Here is a 25,924-nt window from a genome sequence, read left to right as displayed (position 1 = left end):
TAATTAGTATTTGTAATCTGAAATCCCTAATTGCTGGATAAAATATCTACATATACACAAGGTCAAACATGAGAATTGTGCAGTTCAAGTATACTATTGTCTGCTTGATTTCTTAATTACTGGAAGAAGAATATTAAAATCTCTGTGATGGGATCCCTGGGTGGCGCAGCGGTTTGGCGCCTGCCTTTGGCCCAGGGCGCGATCCTGGAGACCCGGGATCGAATCCCACATCGGGCTCCTGGTGCGTGGAGCCTGCTTCTCCCTCTGCCTGTGTCTCTGCCTCTCTCTCTTTCTCTCTGTGTGACTATCATAAATAAATAAAAATTAAAAAAAAAAAAAAAAGAAAAAAAATAAATAAAATCTCTGTGATGATGAATTTGTTATTCTTGTCGATTTTTGTTTTCTAAGTTGTTACACTAGGTCTGCATCAGTTTCTTATGCATTCAAGTTGGTATGTGTTATTCATCAGTATGCTGTTTGGCAGTTGTAGTTACTAACATTTCTTCAAAAAGCCTGCAGAAGCTCCTCAAAGTAGAGATTGAACTCTAGACATTGTAGACATCAAACCTGAGAACAAATAATTGGAATACAACCCTCTCACTCTTTCCCTTAATCAGCTGGCTCTCCAGGAAGAACCAGCAGAAAAATCATGTTCTGAATTCCTTCCTGATTACAGGTAGCATCCTGAATGGGAAGGCCAAGCAGTTACGTGCAAGGCCGCGTTAAAGGATATGCCCTGTTTGAACAGCTGCATCCAGACCTGCATTTCCTTCCAGAATCCTTCAAAAAAGATGAGCTTGCTTAAGATTTAGCCAACTGTTGGGTCATTGCCTACTTCTGGGGTTGGGGGAGGTTGTCTCTGAGCTGGAGTTGGAATCAGATCTTGGGAGCCCAGGCGCATCATATGACACGTTCCAGGTGAAGATGGAGTTTGGCAGGGAAGAGACCTGGCCAGGTCTCCTGGGAAGAGGATGTAACCAGGTGGCTTTAGTTTCAATGGTGTTAGACAAGTTTGGGCCAGGTCCAACCATACTAGACAGAAGGGGGCTGTGAGCATTTTTCAAGGACTAGTTAGAATGCCGATGGAACCACGGGGGTCCCAGAAGAGAAAAGGCAGGAAGAGGCAGGCCTCTGCCAGGGATGGAAGGTGATGAGATGTTTCCAGAGAACAAAGAGGGCTTAACCACTGACCTCTCCCACATGTGGTCAACTGCCTCCATTAAGATTGACCTTTAACAAAAATGGGGCCTCCATCATTCTCCAGAGAATACCCAGCCTGCAAGTGCCCAAAGATGCTACAGACCTTCCCATGTGGGCACATCAGGAGAGAATGTTGACAGGACCTTGTTGGCCTGGCCTCGCTGAGGGTCCAGTAGGCCTGCCCATGAGCTCTGGCAAGCAGATCCCAGAAGACTAGACACTGGCAACTCTCATCAGGATTTCCAAAGGGATGAGGAATTGAGGCCTACACAGCAGGTTTGTGTGCTTTTAACAAAGAGAGGAAGTGGCAATTTCCAAGAGCCAACATGAGCTGGATCAAATGAAGGAAAACTACAAACCTGGCCTCATTTTCTCCTGTGGTAAGAGAGTTCACACCACACAGAAGACAGTGTTTAAGCACCTCACACGTGCTAGTACCCTGCTAGAGGATTTCCATAATCTCATTCACTCTTACAAGCACCCTGAGGACACCCAAGCACAGAGTTGTCACCTGCCAAGTTGCACCACTTGGGAAAGCAAGATTTGAATGCAGAAATCCCTTTGAATACAGAACCTGGTAACTTTCACTATATTTTGTTGATTTTTTTTAGAGTAGTTTTAAAAAAACCCAATGACGACAACAACAACAACCTAGAAGCAAATATTAAGCCTGAAGATTTAAGGAGGGGTGTGCGGACGTGGACAAGACCAAAGTCCTGCAGTGTGGAAACAAGATTAGATGTCTCCTGTTAACTCTATCAGGCTGGCTCAGAACCAATGAGTAGAAGCTAAAAGGAAGAGGTCAACCTACTAAAGATGTTCTCACACTTAGAACTGTTCAAAGGGGGATGTGCCAAATGGCCTTCATTAGGGGATTGGTTAATGAAAGCATGCCATATTGATATAGCCAGCTCCTAAAAATTACATCCGAGAATTTAAGTATCTGGAGGAATGTCCAGTAGGAAAAAAAAATGAAAAAGAAAGGAGAAAAAATTATGAATATGATTCCATTTATATGAAATGCCCAGAATAGGTAAATCCATAGATGCATAAAGTGGATTCATGGTTGCCAGGGTTAGGGGAAAGGGAGAATGGGAAGTGACTGCTTACGGGTACTTTTTGGGTTGATGAAAAAGCTCTAAAATTCGATACTGATGGCCACACAATCTTGTAAATGTATTAAAAACCATTATTAAAAGAGTGAATTTTGGGAATCCTGGGTGGCTCTGGTTGAGCATCTGCCTGTGGCTCAGGTCGTGATCCCAGGGTTCTGGGATCGAGACCCGCATCAGGCTCCCCATAGGGAGCCTGTCTCTCTCTGTGTCTCTCATGAATAAATAAATAAAATCTTTTTTTTTAAGGGTGAATTTTATGTTACATGAATTGTATCTCAAGAAGAAAGCATAAGGAACAAAAAGATTATATGTGTATATAATATACACATGTAATTGTATATAATAAAGAATGATGTGCTTAGTTTTATACCTACAGATCCCAATTTTGTCAATTATATCTCTGCATCCATGGGATAAGAAAAAATTCTGGAAGGAAATACTAAGAGTTAACTGTTTTACAGGATAGTGGGGTCATTTGATATCAGATTTTATACGGAAACATACTTCTGAAAAAATGGGAGTGGGCAAGCTTCTTATCATGGGAAGTAGTCCCCAAAATTTGAGAATCACCAGATATGGATATTTGCACTGAGAGTTTGACCTACAATGATCTAGTCCTTTTAAAAAAAAAAAACAAAAAAACAGGCTCCACCCCCAGCATGGAGCTCAATGCAGGGCTTGAACTCACAACCCTGAGATCATGACCTGAGCTGAGATCAAGAATCAGACTTCCTGATTGAACTGCCTCAGCCACCCAGGCGCCCCTGATCTAGTCCTTTTAACCGAAGTATTATTTTTTCACTTATTTTCTATTTTCTTTTTATAATCTATCATCTCAAATCTTGCCTCTGGTACCGATCTGGGGAGAGGGGGGGCAGTGGGAATCTTTTACTATAAAAGAGTAACTGAACAAGAAAGTCCCAACTTGAAGGGCAGACTACAGCCCAACAAGGGGAAGGACATTAGTCTAAAAGCAAACTGTCAAATAAATAAATAAATAAATAAAATTTAAAAATAAATTAAAAAAATAAAAAGCAAACTGTCCATGTTTACATGCAGCCAGGATACAAAGAGGATACGACAAACTTTAAGAAATTGTCTTACTAATGGAAGTACCTCCAGATTCTTCCCCTTTGTCTTTGTAAACGTGAAAACGAAACTTTGAGAGGAGACATTTCAAATACTACCTGAGTGTGTAAATACCCACTCACTCCAAAGGTTGCCAGCACACAGGAGGAACATAATTCTTATGAGGAAAGCTGTTTTTTTTTTTTTTTTTTTTTTTTTTAAGCTCATGTTCAGGGATTGTCAATGGGAGAGGCAGGAAAGCCATCCGGCTCCTCTGCCCCCCTCTGCTCTCCCTGGTGGGGTTCTGGAGTGTGAGCTAACTCCTCCCGCTCCCTGGCAGAGGGTTGAGGGCAGTGGGAGAGAAGCTCCAAGCTATAAAAAACTTTCAAGTTTTATTTCCTTCTAAGGCATCCTGAGTCATTGGGTGCTCCAGCCCCCACTGCCCAGGGAAGTTCAGCTCAAATCGGAAGTGTGTGTGTGTGTGTGTGTGTGTGTGTGTGTGTTTCCTGAACCAAAGCCGTTGCAAATCCAGATGACGTTGCCACTTGGACTGGATCTCTCGCAGGCAGAGTGGGAGCTTCCTATTTCCGTCCTGGGAGGAGGATGGAAGTCACTTAATGATCAGTTCTCTGACCCACGTTCCAATATTACATCACAGTCTAACAGCAAAGCTTACCCTCCACTCCACCAACACGGAGCTGCTAACACTTTAAAAATCCCATTTGTCACCTCAAAGCATATAGCACGCCCACATTATTTTGCCTCCCACCCTTTAGGCCGCACTTCTTTTTTTTTTTTTTTTTTTTTTAAGATTTTCTTTCTCGTTTATTTGAGAGGGAGCCTGAGTGCACACCCAAGAAAGCATGAGAGGGAGCATGAGGGAGCAGGAGCAGGAGGCGCAGAGGGAGAGGGAGAAGCAGACTCCTTGCTGAGCAGGGAGCCTGACCCAGGGCTCGAACTCAGGACCCCGGCATCACAATCCCAGCAGAAGGCAGATGCTCCACTGGCCGAGCCGCCCAGGCACCCAGGCTGCAATTTCAGTTTAAACAAGTAATGTCAAGCTGGCTTGGTCAGAATCCCAGAAAGCTAGTAGGTTCAAAAGTCTTATTTTTAACTGAGGAGGAAACGGAGGCCCCAGAGAAGCAAAGCGCCCACCCATAGCAGCAGAGGGACGAAACCAACAGAGCCAGGCTGAGAGTGTCAGGGCAGAAGGCTCCGTCCCCGCCGCAGGGTCACAACCTTTACTGCAGCTCCTGTATAAGAGGAGCCAAATGCTCCCTGAAATGGGCCTTCCAACCAAAGCAGCAGCTCTGTCATCTTTCCCCTTCTTTTCGGCCATCTGGCTGCTTCTGTGTAGAAGGAAACAGGCAAGGCAGCCTGCAAAAAAAGATCCTTCTGGAAACAGAGGTGGCCTTTCCTGCTGGGGCACTTTGTCTAGGATCAGGGTCTGGGACAGGACCTATTAAGGGGAAGGTTTCAGCTCCCAGGTTGTAAAGCTGAGTCCCATCCCATTTCCCAGGCTGCCCTGCTCGCTCTAGACATGATGGCCAGGAGACGCGCGCTTAGGTCATTTAAAACTCCTGTCCTGTTTTTACAGTGTAGTTCTTCACGCAATCCCTAAAGAAACTGGGGGTCAACGCCGAGGTCAAAGGGCAATGAATCTTCCTACAGCGCGCGTGTTGGCGTAAAGCCAGCCTGGATACGGTCAGGAGGCCTCGAGGTCATGTTCCAACATCAGCTCTTGACGCCTGAACGGAAAACTAGAGCAAGCTGCCGTGGGGACGTGTCCGCGGTGTCCCGGGCCCCTCGTGTTCACCTGCCCACCTGCCGTCCCAGAGCCTGGGGGGGAGGGGGATGACACCTGAGCGCAGGTGGACCTCGTTCCCGTCAAGCGGAGGGGACGGAGGGCAGGGCTACACGAGCTACAAACCTACACAGTTCACAGTTAGAGATGAAAGGCTGCAGAAATGTTTATTGGATACAGTGCCAGGTTTATAAATAAAACTTATTTACAATTTCCATAGAGTTGGTCCCCCATCAGAGAGGTGGTTAAATCTCCAAACAGTTTATCTCAAGATTTACAGAAACGTTCAAGTACATCTCCTTTTTCGAATCACCACGGTAAAGGGTAGCTTCTGCATCGGAACTAGCGCCATCCTTGCTACAGACGTGCTCAGGAACGTTAGGAGAGCTGGAGAAAGAACACACACTCCACCCAGGCCGCTACCTTCTTACTCCAAGGGATACAGACAGCAAAGGGTTTCTGTCTCCTATAGGACAACTTCAAGGGATTGGGAAAAAGAAAGGAAAATACTAACTGCCAGCTGTAGGGGATAGGTTAGTAAGACACATTCGTGGAATCTTCGTCACTGCCAAAAAGGATCATGTGTTTCGGATATACAATAATTAATTCAAATGTTTAAAATAATTGAATGAACAAAGAGCAGACTTTTGACCAAATTTACATTCTTGGTTTAGGAGGAAGTTCCCAGTATGCTGAGGGGCTAATCATATGCTGCTGCTCTTGACGGGCCGCAGCAGCACGTGGGAGGCCTACTGGACGGCCGCTCTCGTCACAACACAGGTTACAGGTACAGTCAGACATGCATTTTATAAAGAGAATATAAAAATATGTACAGTAGCTAATTTTCCATGTGTTTAAGTTGCCAAAAGACACCAATTAAAGTGTGCAAAAATTCATTTGTCTAAAAATCAGAAAAAGCCTTCCTTGGCAACAGTGCGTCAAAAGCCCATCTGAAACGTTGAGATGCATTTGCCTTGCTCAACACCTACCCCCAACAGATGGAGAACAAAACTATGAAAGTGTTTGCCAAGTACTCAGCAGTTTCTTATGGCAAGTCTCAGGCTCAAGCGGGATGCCAGTTAAACTAGTCACTTTATATATATAAATATATGTATATATTTATAGAGCAGTTAGAAGTAAGGGGCAAGAGTTTACAGGGAGGTGCTAACCAACTTTTAAGGGTATGGACCCAACACCCAGCTCTGTCCTCTCACAAACTCATGCAGTCTGCAAACACCCCACCTGGGCTGGTCTTCCCTGAAGCCAGAGGGAAAAGGCTGCAGAGGATGGGGCTGCCCCTCTGCACCAAGCTGGGACTCGACACTCCCTGGGGGAAAGGCTTTGCTTCCCATACAGGATGCTGGCCACGGAAGAATCTGGTTTCAAAAGCAGTCTTTTAGGAAGGGTTGTGGGACCACTAAAATGGAGCCCACCTAGCTTCTAGAAAAAGACTTGACGAAAGAGTTAAGACAGAAGGCAAAGTGTTAAAAACAAGTTCAATTACCCCCAACCCTCTTTGAAATGACCAAGAAGCCATCAGGACGTAGGCCTGAGATGAGTCAGGACTTGGGCTCCCTGTAAGAAACATCCAGGAGCTCTAAGTTCTCCCTGTCTCACCTGAACAACCTCCGAGGTGTTCTCAGGTGTTCCTTCCAGATTCGGGGAGTTATGGAAGTCACCTCTAGCTCTGGGTCTCCTCTTCAATAACCACCCAGTCTAAGGACCAACAGCAAAAGTAGATGGGCGGGCTCCTCTCCACTGCTCTGACCCATCCCTCTGGCAGGAAATCTAACAAGCTGCAAAATGCCAGAAAGACAGGGAGTAGGAGAGGGAGAAGCCAAGGGTCTCTATAAATCAGCCCTGAATGCACCCATTTGGCTGCCAAGAGCTTGTCGCTGCCTCGCTAGCAGCCTGCCGCTGTTCCCTGGCAAATTAAAACCTCCCACAGAAAACACTCAAAACCCAACTCTCCTCACTGGTGAGATACAACCAGTTAACACCCTGAAAAATGCACATCCAGCCTTCATTACAGAAAGAGTTCTGCACTAAATGCAATATTCCTTTTTAAAGGATTTTAAAAAAAAAAAAAAAAAAAAAAAGCACACCAATCCCACTGCAAAAACCAGTACCAGTATCTGTTTTGGTTACAGGTTTATGAGACACAAAACCCCCTCTAGGCTGGAGTTTGACTTGCAAGCTGGGGGGGCTAGAGTTAGTTCTACTTGGGGGTGGGGGGAGGCGGGGAAGCAAAGTCAACTTTAGGGGAAAAAAAATTGAAAAGGAGGCTGAGGAAAAGTAAAATCATAAATTAAAAATCATGAATCAAAGATGACCGGTAGTGTCTTTAAGCATCAAGACTGGCTTAGAAGGGACTACTGCTTCTAGCACACAGCGAGGATTGAATTACAGACAGACACACTAAATCATGTCTCTTGCACAGATGGTCTCAAGTAGTTACATAAAACAGGTAATCAGCAGCACGATTGAGAAGAACCCCTAAGTACATGCTTGAGAAAAAGTGGTTTTTTTTCCTTCATTAAGAGCGCCACTGCCTGAATAGTCATGAAGTTACCAGGGTTCACTCCCCACCCCCCGCCCCCCCTCCCCCAGTGAAAATACAAGTAGACCTACATGTCCATTGATAGGATGAAGCAAACTGCCATCTCTGGTTTTAGGCAAGGTCTCAGGCTCAGAGGTTGGTGCTGGGGTATCAGGGAGAGGAGGGTGGGAGTGTGAGAAGCCCAGTGCTGGGCGGTGGGCATTTAAAAGGTCCTGACCTCTCCTCCATTGCCTTGTCCCCATTTAGATCTCAGCTTTACAAAGCATTTAACACCACTTTAAGTTAATGGTCTTTTTATTGGAAAAAAAAAAAAAAAAAACTAGCATTTACAACTTGGAATGGACGTATATTGTAATTTCTTGATCAGCAATGTTGATGGTTGTGCTGAAGTCCACAGCCACAGCCTAATCTGCTGGCTCCAAGTCATGGTTCAGGAGGTTTTAAAAACAGAGAGTCCAAAGATGCTCCCTTGGTAAAGGTTTTTTTTCCTTTTTTTTTTTTTTTTTTTTAATTTCTGTGTGAATGGTGACAAGCCTGACACCCATTTTCGCTCTAGTACAACGCAGACAACGCTAAACCAACACACGCATGCCACCAGGATGTGTGTCATCGTCACCATGGGTGGGGGGAAGGGGCACATGGAAGTATGGGAGGGCCGTCCTAAGTGGGGCTACATCTAGACAGTTTATCCTTCACCCATTTTTCTGCACAGCATCCTGAGGTAAACCAATTTTAAATGTTTTCAGTAAACCAGCTATGACAATTTCTACTAACAAATTGAACTAGAACCCAGTTGAGTACGTTTTAGATTTGTTTTTTCATTTTTCGTTTTTAATACAAATGCCTGACTGTGCTCAATTGTCAAGCTGCATGCATGAAAAACTGGCCAGCCCAAACAGTGTATTAATCATGAGCAAATGGAACTGCAAGGAGTCCACTAAGTGCTTCCTTATCATTAAGGTAGTACAAGTATTTATATCGTAAAACTGATGTGTAGCTTGATCTTTAGGGGACAGGACCACCACCCAATACATGCAGATTTTGTGTGTGTGGACAGAAGGTACTTTTGACATTCAGTTTTGCTATATAGAAACAGAATGAGTAAATGAACTTTTTTTTTGCAAGAGGTAAGTAAAAGATTCAATTTGATTCTTCTAGAAGGGGGGAAAGGAGTTGAAAGTAGGCCTTCATTTTGCAGTCATCATCTGTACGAATTCTGAAAAGACAAACAATCATAACTTTCGGTTATCTTCAAAAGCAGCTTTAATGAACACAACATCTCTACTCTGCATCAAGAAAATAAATGTAGATCAGTGTCTGGTGAAGCAGTTAACTTGTTCATAGACACCAAAGGTAAGACTATTAAAAACGAAGCTAAAGAGGCGTAGTGCTTTTTACCTTCATAGTTGACTTGCCCATCTCCATCAATATCTGCTTCTCTGATCATTTCATCTACTTCTTCGTCTGTTAGTTTTTCTCCTAAGTTTGTCATGACATGACGTAGTTCTGCCGCACTGATGTAACCGTTGCCATCCTGTGAATGTCAAGCAGGTGTCACTGGGAATGGTGGGCAGTGTTTCTGAACCGGCAAGCAGCTCTGTGACTTATGCGTGCCCTCGGGCAGCACTGCCAACTCTGCACACGGTGACAGCTGGCCCAGCTCCGGCTCCCACCCTTACCCACCACATACGTGCACCCGGTGTGCACCAAAAAGGTGAGGGCTTGGCTAGAGCTAACAGATGGAGCGCAGCAATCAAGAAATCTCGGTTCAGCCCTCCCCCACTACTAACAATGCTTACCCTCACCCAGTCAGGCTGCCGTAACGAGTGGGCACATTTGGAAGTGAGATCGCAGAGGCCCAGGCAATTGTATTTAAGTGTTCAAAGTGTGTTAGAAGCAGTAGCCAAACAGCCGTATGTGTAAGTGCCGTCTCCAACACAGACCCAGGATTACCTTGTCAAAGACTCGGAATGCCTCGCGAATTTCTTCTTCACTGTCTGTATCTTTCATTTTTCTAGCCATCATAGTCAAAAATTCCGGGAAGTCAATGGTGCCATTACCTCAAATTAAAAGACAAAAGCTCATGTAAAATTAAGTGCTTCGGTAATGCTACGGGGCAGTCATCCTCTTAAAAGCGCTTTATAAAATGGTTAAGACTCACCTGGGCAAATCAATAAGTTATCTTATTAGGTTAAACCACTTGTAAGTCTAAACTGTTCAAACACTTTGCAGGGTGATTTCACATGATTCATGGGATTCAAACTAGTAATCAGGGTGCCGGCCAGCCCTTCTTGATGCAAAGGACAGCGCACGTGTAGGTTTGTGACCACTAAAGGCAGTTGTGCAACTCCAGAGGAAAAAGCACACGGCACCCTTCCATTCCTCCCTGCCCCCGCCCCACCAAGTGCAGGTGAGCACTTGGACCTACCTCTGCCTTGGCTAGTGATGCTGGTCAAGGCCCAGAACTGGCCAGCCAGTATAACAAAATGTTTTTACAGAAGACAAGGATTACGGAAGGGGGAAAAACAGACTTTGTTATGCTACAGACAATAAAGTATCACAAAGTCTTCTCCAGAAAGCATTTCTTGGCCACATGATGATAAGTCATCTAATCACTTTTGTTTCTAAAATCAAGATCTTTGTTTCCCAGTAAGGGCAAGGCTGGGAAGTGTTTTCATAAGTCGACCATGACCACTTAGGAAACTGTCAGAATAGTCTGTTCTATGGCCAGTACCCCCGAACAACTTCCCCTCTTAACACTAAGAATTAGGTGAGCACTGCCCCACCCCCGCAAAGACAAGCCACCAGTTTAACAGAGTAACTTGACTTAAACAAAAACAAAATTACGTTAAAAGGAAAAAAGCCTTAGGTTAAGTTACTTATTTTCACCAGTACCTTTAAATCAAAGTAATAATTCAGAAATCTTTTGGCCTTCAAAATTTTAAAGTATTTATGATATTCACGTAACACAAAGTAAATTATTTGAGGTGCTATCTCACGGCCATGCAGAGAAGACATCCTCAGACATTACATTTATTCTTTGTAAATACTAGATTCTGGAGCCTGAGACAATTTCTCCCTCCTTGTTCATACAATCTCAGAGCCTATACACTTTGCCAGGCCTTAAGCACAGTTTCCCAGGGTTCACATAAAATGGGAGGTGGCCACTCCAGGTTCCCAGATGGCCAATCATCTTAGCAGTCCCCCAAGACAGAATTATGAACTACCTCTTTGCCAAAACATTAATATGGACGAAAACTCTTTTCAAAGTAGCTTGGGTGGGCTGAAGCCACGTGTTAAAGAGCTCGCTCAAACCCCTGCTTCTAAATGTATGTGACCAAATTTAACTCTACTTTATCAATTTACAAGACCATAATCGTTCAAATGGCTATCAAACCAATCATCCAGACAGTATAGGTCCCAACTGTTTATTCTTCACTCGTTTTTTAAAAGTTTACCATGTTCTACAACGTTACAGAGTACATGGTTTCCAAAAAGACATGGTCTTTTTCGAGAGGGGAATGCTCCAAAACTGCTGAGAGATGTGAACAATAAAAGGTCTACTGTTCACTGGAATCGGTAACCAATTGGAGACCCACTGTTACAGGGGTATTGCTTGTTCCTTCTTGCTCTGCAGTTGTATTCATCCTCCCCTTCTGTTAGTTCTATAAATCTCCTTCCTGCAGTCATCGAACACGCCACCTCTAAGCTTCACACGATCCTCAAAATTCTCTTTGATAAACATGTCTACAGCTCACGCTGTACTCAATTCTATATTAATACTTAAGAGTGCTCCTCTCCCACTTCACTTCCCACTCCGCTTCGAGACAGTAAGCTTTTTTATAAGGTCTATGGCTATTTTTTACTTCCCCAAAGTACTCAGCGCAGACTCATTGGCCAGTTGATAAAAGATTGAGCTGTAGGTCATGGCAAGTAGAAAAGAACAATACAGCGATCTGATCCAGGAAATGTTCTAGACAGTTAGCACAGCCAAAGGCAGGCCCATAATCTTCTATTTTCATTGTCAACGGCTGTAAGGCAACCACCGAAAGGATCGCTGCGCATTTGCTTTGCTCTGGGGACCTGAAAGACAATCTTGTGACATGTCTGAACTTGAATTACACAACACTGGCACTCATTCATAGGTCTAAACCCTCACCGTCAGCATCCACCTCGTTGATCATATCCTGCAATTCGGCTTCTGTTGGGTTCTGACCCAGTGACCTCATGACAGTTCCAAGTTCCTTTGTTGTGATGGTGCCATCGCCATCTTTGTCAAATAGGGAGAAAGCTTCCTTGAACTCTGAAAACAAAAGTTTACCCTTTAGAATGAACATCTTTACCCAACCCAGCCACAGCACACACTTCCCTTGGGCTTGCCAAAGCAAACCATCCAAGTCTGCACATTATCAGAAACTGCCTGGTCTTTATCTACTGAAATAAAGACCACAATAGTCCCATCGGACAGACCTTCATTCAGCAGTCCATAAAGCAAACACTGCTCCTGGTAACCGGTTCCATAAAACCACAGTATCTTCATATTTTTAAAGAAAACTAAGCCAACATACTCAAATTAGTCTGATCTGACAAGTGAAGATTGGTCCACGTGTTCCCTTAAAGTCCCTTCCTGTTAAATTTCTATAGCCCTCTGAACTCATTTCATAGGGGTTACTAGAAACCTATTCCCAGGTAACCAGCGTGTCCTCTCCATATGGCACTTATGGCATTTCAAAGATATCCCTGGTTTCCTAGAAAGAAATCCCCTCAAAAAAAGTCCTCTAAGGAATACCAAAAGCTAGAATCTAAACTAACTCCCTTAATTATTATTATTGTAGTCCCAACCCTCATTTTCACCCATTCCCATTTATTTTCCAATAGAAAGCACAAGCCTTCATGGTGAATTACTAAAAGACCTGTGGCACAAGAATTCTACACTGCATTTCTGAGTAGCAGGCTCAGCGCAATCTCATTACACGCAAAGCCCTGACCACCACAAAGTCAAACACTCCAGGGTGAACAAGTATTCCTAGCTCCACTCCCTTTCACACTTGCCTCGTAAACACTGGCAAGGAATTAACACCTGACCCAAATATTTCTGCTGATTGCTTCCATTTAAATAAGTTCTTAGAAAACTGCTCAAATTACAGGGGGGGGAAGGGTCAGAGAAGTCCCTCAAACTGAGGGGTGCCTAGTTCTGGCCTACTGGGACTTCCTAAAGTCATCAACTTACCAGCAATCTGTTCTTCGGTCAGCTGATCAGCCTACATAAAGAAAGAAGAGGTTATAACTCAATGCAAGCATTGATTGAAAGCAAGAGTTTTCCCAATGATACTTTTGAAACTGACTTTTCAAAAAAAAAAAATCTTAAAAAAAGAAAAACCCAACCATTTGAAAATGTTAGCCATTAGATGAAAACAATCAGAACAAAGGGAACACTTTGTGCTATCTTAAAAAACAAAGGGTGACAAAGAAGTGACATTTCACTTCAGGTTTTCTTTGCCGGGCCTGTGGCTGTGTGCTCCGAGGTCTACCGAGGAAGGGTCAGTTCATAATTTGAAAAATGGCACCTCTAGTGGCAAAAGGCCACACCACATCGGATGCCGCGGCCAGCTCTGAGAACGAGCGCCACCTACTGCGCCAGGGACACCGCAGGCCCCCCCTTCCACCCGAGGATCCCAGCCTGACGCTGCTGTCACCACAGCCAGGATCCTGGCCAGGGGCAGGCTTTTAGCGCACCTTTAGCGCAGTGCTGCGAGTGCTCCAAAATCTCCAAATAGGCGTTACATAATGGCATTGAGTGGGATTAACAGGCTTTCATATCTATTCTATGAGATACAATTAAGTGGAAAAAATAAATACGCTGCAATGGGTTACCCCCACCAACTTCATTTCCGTGTAGTAAGTGCTTTCCATTTAAATTAGGCAGTTATTTATTAAAAGCCTACCATGTATAATGGCTGATGCCCTCAGTCCAATTATCTTTGATAGAGAAGCCAGGGGGAAAAAAAAAATGCAACCACCGCTACGAGTGAGCGGTTCCGAGAGTGCAAACGTTATGTACACACAAAAGTACATAATAATTATGAGACTGCACCTTGTCTTTTCTGGAAAAAGAGCAACTACTAACTCTGCTGGAGAATATTTACCAATCTTCAGGATGACATAAGAGCCGCTCATGATAAACACACTTTACTCGAGGGTGGGGACAGCCATGAAGGAAATTCACACTTGCATTGTCCGGTTCGCTGCAACACGGAACCTAAGCCCTGTGCCTCCAGCCTGCAAGGAGAGCTGGTCTGTGTCTTATTTCACTGAAGGACACCTAAGGAAGCCGATCACACACCAAGTCCTAACAGAACGCTAACCACCTTCTGTTTACGTTCTCAAATGAAAACTTGCCCAAGAGGTGCGATGTTCCAATAGACGGACGTAAGGGAAAACTTATTTTATTTTTTTAATTAGAATCGGGTCTTCCTCTCTACCCCAGTCACGGGAAGGCGGTTTTCTTTACATCCCGCGAAGGAGACGATGATTTACGTAACGCCAGGACAACACCTGTCTCCGTACAACAGGGAGCCCTGCCACACCTGGGGCCAGAAGCTGCCCACCCCCCCCCACCCCCCCCACCCCACCCCCCGGCGGGGACCACGGTCCCGCCTCACCGCCGAACTCTCGGTCGGGGAGGATTCCGAGAGCATCAGCCTTCCCCGACAAAGAAGCCCCCGCCCCCAAGTGGCTCAGGCCCGGAGGGCAAAGGTGCGCGGGGCCCGGCGGGAGCCACCTCCCCATCCCGCCAAGCCAGGAGCCCGCGGTGATGTCAGCCCTGCCCGCCCCGGAGGAAGGGGCCGAGCACACACCCGGCGGGGCGCACAGGCGCATCTGGCAATCTAGACGCTGCAGAGAAAGCGGAAACGCGGAGGGCATCTCCCCGCGGACCGCAAGGCGGCGGGGGCCGGGCGGGGGTGCGCGCCCCGGGCGCAGCGGGGTGCAGAGGGGCGGGGGCACCGCCCTTCCCCGGCCGGGACCCCCCTGCACCCCCACTCCCGCGCCGAGCCCGCGCCGAGCCCGCCCCGCGCCTCCCACCCGCTTCTGCTCCCCCAGGCGGCGAGCCGCACCGCCGCCTCCTCCCGGGGCAGAAACTTTGCGTCTCTAATGGAAACCGACCGCGCGCCAGCTCCCAGCTCCCTCCTCCCCCGCCCCCCCGCCCCAATTAGAGCGAGCCGAGCGCCTCCCGCGGGAAGGGACCTCCCGGTGCACCGGGGAGCACGCACGCCTGCACCGCCGCACGGGGCGGGGGGCTGCAGGGGGCGGACGCGGGGGGCGCGCCCCGGCCACACCGCAGGGCCCCGCCCGGGCGCAGGGCGGCCGGCCCGCCGCTTCCGCCCTCTCCGCCCCCCACCCCTCGCCTTCCTGCCCCCACCCCACCCTTCCCCGGCTCCTTCCTTCCCAGCCCACGCCCGCGCCGCGCCCCCCGGGAGGGAGGCGGCTGAGCCGCGGAGCCGGGGCCGCCGGAGGGGGGAGGCGGACGCGGACTGCGCCCCTCACGCCGGGGCCGGAGCGAGGTGCGCCACGGGCCGGCGCGGGCCCATTCATTCGCCGCCGCCCGCCCGCCGCCTCCGAGCCCGGGGCGGCGGGGGGGGCGGGGGGAGGGGGACCGAGGGCCCGGCCCCGCCCGGCTCCCCCGCCCCCCCGGGGCCCCGGCCCAGGCGCGGCGCTGCGGGAAGCCCGGGTGCGGCGCGCTGGATGCAGCGGTGCGGGGCTGGGGGAGGGGGTGGGTGCGGAAGGCCCCGGAGCCCCTGCCCGCCGACAGCGCACGGCCACGTCCAGCTCCAAGGGGGACCGGGACAGAATTAAGACGCCCGGGCCGAGGAGAGCGCGATGCAAATCCAAAGTGCGTCCTCCCGACCCGCGGCTGCTGCGTAATAACACCCGGAAAAGAGGGGGGGACCGCCGTCCAAAAGGGGGGGGCGCTGAACTAAATATCTGGAGGAAAGCACGGGCAAGGCGGCCGCTACGCCGCCGTTCACCCCCCCCGACCTACCATGGTGCGAGCGAAGGGAGGAAGCGCAGAGGGAGCGAGGGTGGCCGCACCAGCGCAGGGGCTGTGACCGCGGGGCTGCGTCCGCTGCTGCTGCTGCTGCCGCCGCTGCTACGGCGCGAGGTGCGCTCAGCGCTGTGCCGCTGCCGCCGCCCGACTGCGAGGAACGGCGCCGCGCCCGCGAGCCTCCCAGCACCACTGCCGAAGCGCGAGCCTGCGCCCCGCGCTATATATACGGCGCTGCGTATCCCTCCGCCGCGGCGCCGCCCGCTCGCTCCGGGCGCCGCCGGGAGGGCCGGGCCTCGCCCGCCGGGCCCCGCCCCCCGCCCGCCGCGCCCCGCCCCGCCCCCCGCCCCCCGCCCCGCCGCGCCCGCCGCTGGCCCAGGCTGGGGGCCCCGGGACGCGCAGGGCCGGGCGGCGGCGGCGAGCGCCCTGCGGGGGCGGCGCAGAGGCCGGTGGGGCGCGGGGTCCCGGGAGACCCCCCGTCGGGGCCGGACGGCGGCGTAGTGCCTCCACAGCCGAGACCCGGGCGGCCCTTCTTGAGAAGCTGTCCGCCTCTCACCCCTGCCCCACCTCCACCTGTGGGACACCCCCCCCAACTCACATCTTTTACACCTTCTCCTGGGGCAGCCGGGTCCCCCAGGCCCGGCGCCCCGGGGCTCCCCAGCTAGCCGCCCTCCGTCGGGGAGTTCCCGGAGGTCCCGGGGCAGGAGACGGCCGCGGGGAGCTGGGGACCGAGGAATTGCCTGCACGCTTCCCGGCCTCGCAGAGGGTCTGGAAGGGACATGGCAGTTTTCCTGGCGCAAGAAACTGGCTAGATGCTTTTTCTTTTAAAAATTTGAAATAAATAGATAGATAGATATTTGAAGCAATTTCTGAAACAAATTCTATATGCCGAGTTGCTAAATCTCTGTCATGCCCATGATACTTAGCCAGTCTCCTAATGTCTTCACGTTTCCACTGAATGTTTTTTGTATGCCTGAATAATATCTCTCCCTTAACTGTTTTGTTTCCTATGGAAAATACTATTCATCCTGGTTCTGGCCTTGTACCTGTGTGAATCTTCCGTAGACTTTGAAACTCATGCTTTGATTTTTGTGGGTTTTTTTTTTTTTCCTTCATTTTCCTGGTCCTGAGAGGGATCAGGTCTTTATTCCTAAAAACAAAGGAGAGAAAAAAATAGGCGCCTAGAATCCCCTAGTTTAGAGGTGGAACACACGGCGAGTTGTCTTTACAGGGGAGCTAGATCATATTTTAATGTACAATGTGGATTCTGTTCCTTTCTTTAAAATATTTTCTCTTTAAGTTTACTAATGTCAGTTTTTCTGTAAACTAGAAAAAAAAAAGGGCAATTTCAGTTATTAATTGGAAATGAGAACTTGTAAAAAAAAATCTTGACAAAATGCTGCAGTTAGTTTTCTTGCCAAGGCAGAACACAGAATTTGATCTTTTGTTTACAGGGCCTGGGCAACAGTTGCAATCTGCCATTTGTTTACCGGTTCAGAGAATGTGCAAAGTGTGTAATTGACAAACTCTGCTAGAAAGGGCTTCCCTGGTTACGTTTATTTCTGGCTTTGACAAACTCTGCAGAAAAGACTTTTTTTTTTTTTTTTAATGAAAAATGCTCAGGCACATTGCAGATGCTGCAAGACTTCTGGGATCACCTCTTGGGAACTGTTCTTACTGCTATTCCTTCTGACATGCTGCAGAAAGGGTGAATGTGCCATTCGGTTTAAAGAGGCTGCAGCAGCAAGCCAGGGAATGGTGTTACCTCCTCTCTGCAGATTAAAAAGACATTATGCACTTCACACATCTACCAGTAGTCCTCATCTTCCTCCTCCTCCTCCTCCTCCTCCTCCTCCTCCTCCTCCTCCTCCTCCTCCTCCTCTTCTTCATTTTGTGCTTGTTATGGCAGGAAACCTGAGTGGCAGAGTTGGAAATGGGGAAATAGAGGGAAAGGAACTAATGCAAAATCAATTTAAAGAATACTCAATAATCTGGTGAGTTACAAATCGAAAGGGCCAAATACATCTCAAAACTGCTTCATTTCTAAAGGGACTTATATTATTTTTTTTAAGATTTTATTTATATATTCATGAGAGACACAGAGGCAGAGACATAGGCAGCAGGAGAAGCAGGCTCCATGCAGGGAGCCCGAAGCAGGACTTGATCCTGGGTCTCCAGGATCACGCCCTGGGCTGAAGGCAGGCACCAAACCGCTGAGCCACCCAGGCGCCCCAGGAACATATATTCTTTTGTCAGGCTCTTCATGTACTGAAGTACATTTAAAAATACAGTATATATTATATTAGTAAGGGGAAATAATGGCCTAGAAATGAAATGTGCTTCATTAAGGATTCATGATGTGAAGCACAGTAGAAATACAGTCTAGCAGGACTTTATACATGGTAATACTAAAAAGTTTTTACAAAAAAATATGTGAAAAGCTAATATAGAAGGCATTATGATGGGATGCCACTATGGAATAAAGATATTGTCTTAAATTCATCAACACTGAACATTCTTCCGGATTGATTATGGCATTTACAAATACATACTGGGTTGAAAAAAATATTAATTAAATTCTGTCTTCCGTTCCTTAGATTATTTTGGTTAAATTGCAACAATCCATGATTTTGAAAATAGTATTTCTCCCCTATCACTTAACCAATGTCACCCAAATAAAATACTTTGAAACTTTTTCATGACTTTACTTGCTAAAAACTGTACATTGTAGAATCATTTTTACTCATCTAGTAAAATTCATTATTTTGAATCTTTACTAGCTTAAGTTCTCTTTTGGTAATTCTTTAGTGTATCAAAGCACGTCTCACCTTTCAAGTCTATGGGTTTGTAGTGAGGTCATCCTTTAGTTTTTTGGCTAGTTTGACACACTGAAATATGAGAAGGTCAGTGACTTGCCCAAGATCTTACTGTGAGTCAAAGATGGAGCATAAAGTAGAGCATAGGCCCTTGCACAGGGGTCCTAATAATAGATTATATATTAGTGAAATCAATATCTGAAAACTTTAAACATACAATGTGAAGGATTTGCCTGTTTCATGAAGTAGATTCTTCTACGTAGATGATCCCTGGGTTTTCATTAAAGTCAAATGGACTTTTTTTTTAAATTTTACTTATTAATTTGAGAGAGTAAAAGAGATCACAACATGGGGGAGAGTCAGAGGGAGGAGCACACTCCCCTCCCCGTTCGTTAAGTGGGGAGCCCCATGCAGGGCTCAATACTGGGACTCTGGGATCATGACCTGAGCTAAAGGCAGACCCTTAATCAACTGAGCCACCTAGGCACCCTAGACTCTTGTTTTTAATAATATTGTTTTTACATTTGATCTTAGCCAAAAGGCTGAGAAGTTATTTTATCATGGTTTTTAAAAAGATTTTATTAAAAAGAAAAATATTTTATTTTTAGGGGTGCCTAGGTGGTTCAGTCAGTTAAGTGGCCAGCTCTTGATTTCAGCTCAGGTCATGATCTCAGGGTCCTGGGATGGAGCCAGGGGTTGGGCTCTGAACTTAATGGAGGGTCTGCTTGAGATTCTCTCTCTCCCTCTGCCCCTACTCACCCCTGCCTGTTCTTTCTCTCTCTCTATCTAAAATAAATAAATAAATCTTAAAATAATTTTTTAAAAAAATATTTTACTTTTAAATAATCTCTACACCCAGCATGGGGCTCAAACTCACAACCCCAATATCAAAAGTTGCTCCACCTACTGAGCCAGCCAGGCATCTCCAAATATACTCTTTTAAATCAATAAACTTCCTAATTTATGGAGCGATCAATCAGGAAACTAGCCACATTATTGTGATATCATTTTCTACTGAGAACCCAAAGTCTATGGAATAGCTTAAGATATTGAGAGGAAATGGTTATTATCATCGTTATTATTTAAATAACATCACATGGAAGACAAAAAAAAAAAAAAAATGCAGCCCCAAGCCAGGCATCTAAGGTTGCAGTGTCATTCTGTCATTAACCAAATCACCACTTCATCACTTTGTCAGACTCTAAGTCTGATAGAATACGAATGTAAAAATCATACATACTCAGAAATAAAACAGGAGTTTTGGACTTGACCTATAAATTCCTTCCAGCTATAAAACTCTGTGCCTCAGATTATAATATTTATGATTATAAATGTACATATCATGCACATACATATATACATACACACAAACATGCATATGTGGAAGATGAAGGGCGCAAATGAAGAAATGGAAATACATTAAAAGTGAAAACAACTTTGGGACCTGGGTGGTTCAGTCATTTAAACACCTGCCTTTGGCTCAGGTCATGATCCCAGCATCCTGGGATTGAGCCCCTCATTGGGCTTCCGGCTAGGTGGGGAATCTGCTTCTCACCCCTTCTCTCCTTCTGCCCCTCCTCCCCTGCCCGTGTTCTCTCTCTGTCTCAAATAAATAAATAAAATATTTTTTAAAAAATGAAAACAACCTTAGGGGGCCTGGGTGGCACAGTTGGTTAAGTGTCTGGCTCTTGATTTCGGTTCAGGTCATGATCTTAGGGTCATGAGATTGATCTCAGGGTCATGAGCCCGGGATTGGGCTCCATGCTCAGTGTGGATCCTGCTTGGTATTCTCTCTTCTTCTCCCTCTGCCCCTCCTATTCATGCTCTCTCTCTCTCTAAGACGGGTAAAAAGAATTTTGCTGAGCATTGACTATGACTAGGCCCTGTGCTAAATGCATTATTTTGTTCTCCTGCCCTCTCCATGAGGCAGGTATTATTATCCTTATGTGGAAACAGGCATTGGAAGATTCAGTGATTTTCCTAATTTAAGTGGTAGAACCCAAAGATCTAGCTCCAAACACTTTGGACATTACACTATAACTATCTCCTGTGATTTAATAGAATTTATTTTTAATTTAATTTTCTGGGGGGAGAAAGAAGCACAAAGATTAATATGAAAACCTGTTTTTTAGAGGTGCCTGGCTGGCTCAGCCCATAGAACCTGGGACTCTTGACCTCAGGGTTGTGAGTTTGAGCCTCACATTGGGTAAGGAGATTACTTAAAAATAAAATCATAAAACAAATTAAAAAGTAAAATTAAAAAAAAAAAAAAGCAAAATTTGTTTTTTAAAGAAATACTTCTTACCCAAGGATTTGAAAGTAAAATAAGGTCATAGGAATGTAGTAAGAGCTACATCTCCCACAGGAGGAGCAGGGTATTTATTAAAGAAAACTCAAAGCAAAACACTTACTTTGTAAGATGTGGTGTGTATATATATATACAATAATGCACTATTACTCAGCCATCAATAAGAATGAAATCTTGCCATTTGCAAAACATGGATGGAGTTAGAGTGTATTATGTTAAGTGAAATAAATCATATAATCTCACTCATTTGTGGAATTTGAGAAAGAAAACAGATAAACATATGGGGGGGAGACAGGAAAACAAGCCATAAGAAACTCTTAACTATAGGGATCCCTGGGTGGCGCAGCGGTTTGGCGCCTGCCTTTGGCCCAGGGCGCGATCCTGGAGACCCGGGATCGAATCCCACATCGGGCTCCCGGTGCATGGAGCCTGCTTCTCTCTCTGCCTCTCTCTCTCTCTGTAACTATCATAAATAAATTTAAAAAAAGAAAAAGAAAAGAAACTCTTAACTATAGAGAACAAATTGAGGGTAGATGGAGGGTGGGGAGGTAGGGGATGGGCTAGATGGGGGACGGGCATTAAGGAAGGCATTTGTGATGAGCACTGGGTGTTGTATGTAAGCGATGAATCAATTATACTGCAGAAACCAATATTGCACTGTATGTTAACTACTTAAAATTTGAATTAAAAACAAAAAACAAAAAAACCATTTGCTCTGTGATGCTTTATAGCTGGAGGACATTCCTCATTTTGCAGATGAGGCTTTTAAAGAAGTGAGGTCTAGGGATCCCTGGGTGGCGCAGCGGTTTGGCGCCTGCCTTTGGCCCAGGGCGTGATCCTGGAGACCTAGGATCGAATCCCACGTCGGGCTCCCAGTGCATGGAGCCTGCTTCTCCCTCTGCCTATGTCTCTGCCTCTCTCTCTCTCTCTCTCTGTGACTATTATAAATAAATAAAAATAAATAAAGAGGTGAGGTCTTGGGCAGCTCCGGTGCATTTAGCCCAAGGGCGTGATCCTGGAGACCCAGAATTGAGTCCCAAGTCAGGCTCCCTGCATGGAGCCTGCTTCTCTCTCTGCCTGTATCTCTGCCTCTCTCTCTCTGTCTCTCATGAATAAATAAATAAAATCTTAGAAGAAAAAAAGAGGTAAGGTCTCTGTGCTTTCAGAGAAAGAGACTACTCTAAGAGCTCCCTAACCCTGGTCCTGCTCCATGCAGTATCTCCAGGATTTGGTCTTTAAAGTTTGTCTTTCACAAAACTGTCTTGCAGCAAAACCTGATTTTCAGACATCAATTAATACAAACAGGTGAGCCTGGTGGCTCAGTCAGTTGAGCACCTGCCTTCAGCTCAGGTCATGATCTTGGGGTCCTGGGATCAAGTACCCATTTGGGCTTCCTGCTCAGCAAGGAATGTTTCTCCCTCTGCTCCCCTCCCCCATCTGTATATGTGCTCTCTCTCTCAAATAAATACAATTTTTTTTTAAGATTTTATTTATTTATTCATGATAGACATAGAGAGGTGGGACTCGATCCCGGGTCTCCAGGATCATGCCCTGGGCCAAAGGCAGGCGCGGAACTGCTGAGCCACCCAGGGATCCCCAAATAAATAAATATTTTAAAAAATTAATACAAATATAGCCCTCATTTTCGCCAGTATATATTCAGAAAATACATGCACATACTTAGATCTGCCTCAGAACAGGGCTCTATTTGAGTATTTCTTGTACCACACTCTTCTAGGCAGAAGGAATATGGTAGATGTTAAATAAATAGATCCTCTTGCCTTCATGAAGCTTACATTCTTTTGAGAAAATAACTGTGAGAGAAGAGAGCAAGCAAGCCAGAGCTGGTTTGATGACTTTTACAAAGTATTCAGTCTAAATCCACTCACTACATATACCTATAGTCAGTGCTGCCTTCATGGATGGATTATTCAGTTAGAGGATTTTCCACAAGAAATGTGTAATGCCAAACTGGAGCCCCCGACCTATCCCACAGGAAAGAAGTCTTGTCTTCTCCCTCACCACCGTCCCCAGCTCCCTCCTTCTCTACCCCTTAATATTTCGATGATTATCTGCTATTTGGGATTCTCCACCTCACTAATCATCTCCATGAGCTGGAACAGATTCTTGCTGTTTGTGTGTGGATTTATATTTCATTAAACGTTATACAGGATAATTATAAAAGCCTTACTATCTCTAACAACAAACATTATTACTCTAATAACAAATATTTCCATTATTTTTCCATTTTAAATTTTGCTGTGAAGGTTTTTTTTTTTTTTTTTGGTATAATCTTTTATGAATGGCTCTTATAAAGGTAAAGAATAAAGGGAGAATTCTAGCATTACATTGAAATTTTTAAATGTTACCATCAGAACACAATAAGCAAGTGTTAGACCAAGACCTTGTACCAGGAGAAAAACATGATCAATTTTAGTATATGTCTATTTAGTGTCCTATGATATTAAGTGAATCATAAACAGACTAAATGCCCTGCAGTATGTTCCAGCTTTCAATATTCATCAATATATTTAGTTAATGGTCTAAAGTACATTTCCAAACAGCACCATCCACCTTATATGTTTGCCCCATTCTTGTTTTTTTTTTTTTTTTTTTTTAATGCTTTCCTTTGTGGAGTAGAGGACATATCTTGCCCTCCATTCACAGGGCTTGTGCTTGTTTTCCTAGTAGCTGTGGTGATGGATTTGCACGATTCCCTCTCTGGCCTGTTCTACCCTTGTGACCAAGGTCATGAATATGCAGCACAGCAAGTTGGGGTCAGGGATACAGAACAGAGCAAAATAATTGGCCATTAATAAGTCTGGACCCATGACTTGGGCTTCATTAGCTCTGTGCTTTCACCCACTGAGCTCTTAAGTCACAGGCAGCCAATGGTTGTACAGACTTAGGAAACAAGTATGTGAATTCAGATTCTAAAATGCCCAATGGGATAAGATCACAGCTTTTTGTGCTTTAGTTGTTTACACTAAATCCAAGCCAGGAGTTTTTGTTTTTCTATTTTTTTTTTTTAATGTAGCTGACCTACTGAGAAGTGTATCCTCAAAGTCATTTTATTTTGGAAATTCTTAAGTCACCATTTTCCCCATTAATCCCAAAGTCAAGCAGACGAGTCACTTTAACCAACTTCCAAACACGCAGCAACTTCTCAGGTCTCATGTATGTGCTAGAGGAGGGTACAAACCAGAGAGCTGGTCTAAGATATCCCTACAATAGGCATTTAGTGGCTTATAGATGATCTGATAACTATGGAATTAAGAGATAAGTGGCCACAGTATAAGCTGGAATAGCATGTTTTGGGGTGACTCAGTTTGCCTGAAGAGCAGACCAGTGATTGGCACAGATTAGTACTTTCAATGAGGTCTTGATATAGAGAAAACTGACCACGATGATTAATCAGATAAATTGAGGCCGATTGTGGATTATAGCAAACAATGGGCCTCACCAATTCCCGCAGAGGGAAGCTCTAGTTTGGTAACTGTGTGGTTTGGTTTTGAATCATAACAGATAGCCTTGGTCCTGCATTTAGGAGCCATGTTCTCCAATATAGTAGCCACTAGCCACAAGTGGCTATTTATAGCAAAATTACTTAAGATTAAAAATTCAGTTCTTCAGTGTCATTAGCCACATTTCAGCTGCTCAATAGGCCCAAATGCTGGTGGTTGCCATATTACACAGCATAGGATATTTCCATCATCACAAAAGTTTTATTTGGACAGCACAATTCTAAAGATTTCTTTCTTTCTTTCTTTCTTTCTTTCTTTCTTTCTTTCTTTCTTTCTTTCTTCTTTCTTTCTTTTTCTTTCTTTCTTTTCTAAGGAAAGACACATCCATGTTCGTCTGGATCAGGAATGTTGAGGACCCCCAAATTTTTAATACCTGAGCCAAGATTCTTTGTTCATCCCAACAAACTTGTCCCCTTCTGAGCCAAGCAGATTGGTTTCATTGTGTCACTTCACTCCAAAACCTTCAGTGGCTCCTGAGTGTCTACCAGGGAGAAAATGCTAAGTCCTCAGGCCTAGCATTCAAAGCCCTTCAACAGTTTGTTGATCTACTTTTTCAGAGTTACTTCTGTTATTCTATAAATATGAATTCTCTGCTTCACACATGGCAGTTTACTCTCTGTTCCCTGAATAAACATTGTGTCCTCCCAGCTCATTGTCCTTTCCATGCCATTTCCAGGGTCAGATGTCTGTCTGTATCGTGGTAACCCTAGGGGTCCTTCATTCCCAATTTAAATCCCACATCTTTCCAACTTTACTGATTCTTATAGCTCCAAATGGACTTCTTTCCCGAATTCCACATCTCTTAGCCATTTTTACCTGATATATCTTTTCATGTATCTTAGCTCCTCATGTAGATAGTAGCAGAAGCTCCATGTTTTACTCTTTGAACTCAGCATAGTTCCTGAGTCAATAAATACCAATACATTATTTAATTGGTTAGTATTGAGTTCAGTTCACTCCCAGGACTAGGGAAGATATGAGACATAAATTTTCCAAAGTAGAGACAAGAGGAAAAGGAAATCTTTACTTTAATGCTGAACTACCACCTGAAATCAGTCTCCCTAGATTTGGTGGCAGGCCACATCTCCTCAGGAACAGGCTGGATTGTTTCTGCCTTGCTCCTTACCTGCACCCTGAGCAAGCATATCCTTTTTGCAATTTTCTCTCTGCTTTCACATAACTGGATCCATTCCCAGCTTCCTGTGATGGAGAAAATATGGCCAAAGGCAAGTTGTACTTGAATAGGAAAACTGAACTATCTACGCCCAAGTCCAGTGAAAATGCTTCTTGAGTTTTATTCATTCTAAGTAGAGACTCTGAGTCATTGGCTAATAAACCAACCCTCGGCATCACAACGGGATGAGTGGACCATTCGGTCACTGAAAAGATTTACCTTTAAGAGAGTTTGCAAGTTGTACAAATGAGTATTGGTACGCCCCCTGGCTTCTCACACCCTCCTCCGAAAAACAAGAGGATAGAAATAAA

General features: G+C 45.4%; 1 protein-coding gene across 1 annotated transcript; it reads right to left on the bottom strand.

The window, feature by feature from the left end:
* Positions 1 to 5,328: 5,328 nt before the first annotated feature.
* CALM1 (calmodulin 1) lies at positions 5,329 to 16,045 on the bottom strand. Its single transcript, XM_025442399.3, has 6 exons — positions 15,789 to 16,045; positions 12,978 to 13,008; positions 11,907 to 12,050; positions 9,701 to 9,807; positions 9,146 to 9,281; positions 5,329 to 8,963 (listed from the first exon to the last, which is right to left on the bottom strand). The coding sequence occupies exons 1-6, from the start codon at positions 15,789 to 15,791 to the stop codon at positions 8,935 to 8,937; spliced, it is 450 nt and encodes a 149-aa protein (XP_025298184.1). The 5' UTR covers positions 15,792 to 16,045; the 3' UTR covers positions 5,329 to 8,934.
* Between the last annotated feature and the right edge of the window lie 9,879 nt (positions 16,046 to 25,924).

The sequence above is a fragment of the Canis lupus genome, chromosome 8 (assembly GCF_003254725.2).
Source record: "Canis lupus dingo isolate Sandy chromosome 8, ASM325472v2, whole genome shotgun sequence".
In the NCBI taxonomy this organism is placed as follows: domain Eukaryota; kingdom Metazoa; phylum Chordata; class Mammalia; order Carnivora; family Canidae; genus Canis; species Canis lupus.
This window is presented reverse-complemented; position numbering and strand designations above follow the sequence as displayed.

What these genes read in the sequence shown, in the direction of transcription:
- CALM1 (XM_025442399.3), bottom strand. An exon ending in CAACGAGGTGGATGCTGACG is followed by an intron (nt 9,808 to 11,906) that starts GTGAGGGTTTAG and finishes TTTTAATTTGAG; the next exon opens with GTAATGGCACCATTGACTTC. An exon ending in TGGGCAAGTCAACTATGAAG is followed by an intron (nt 8,964 to 9,145) that starts GTAAAAAGCACT and finishes TTGTCTTTTCAG; the next exon opens with AATTCGTACAGATGATGACT.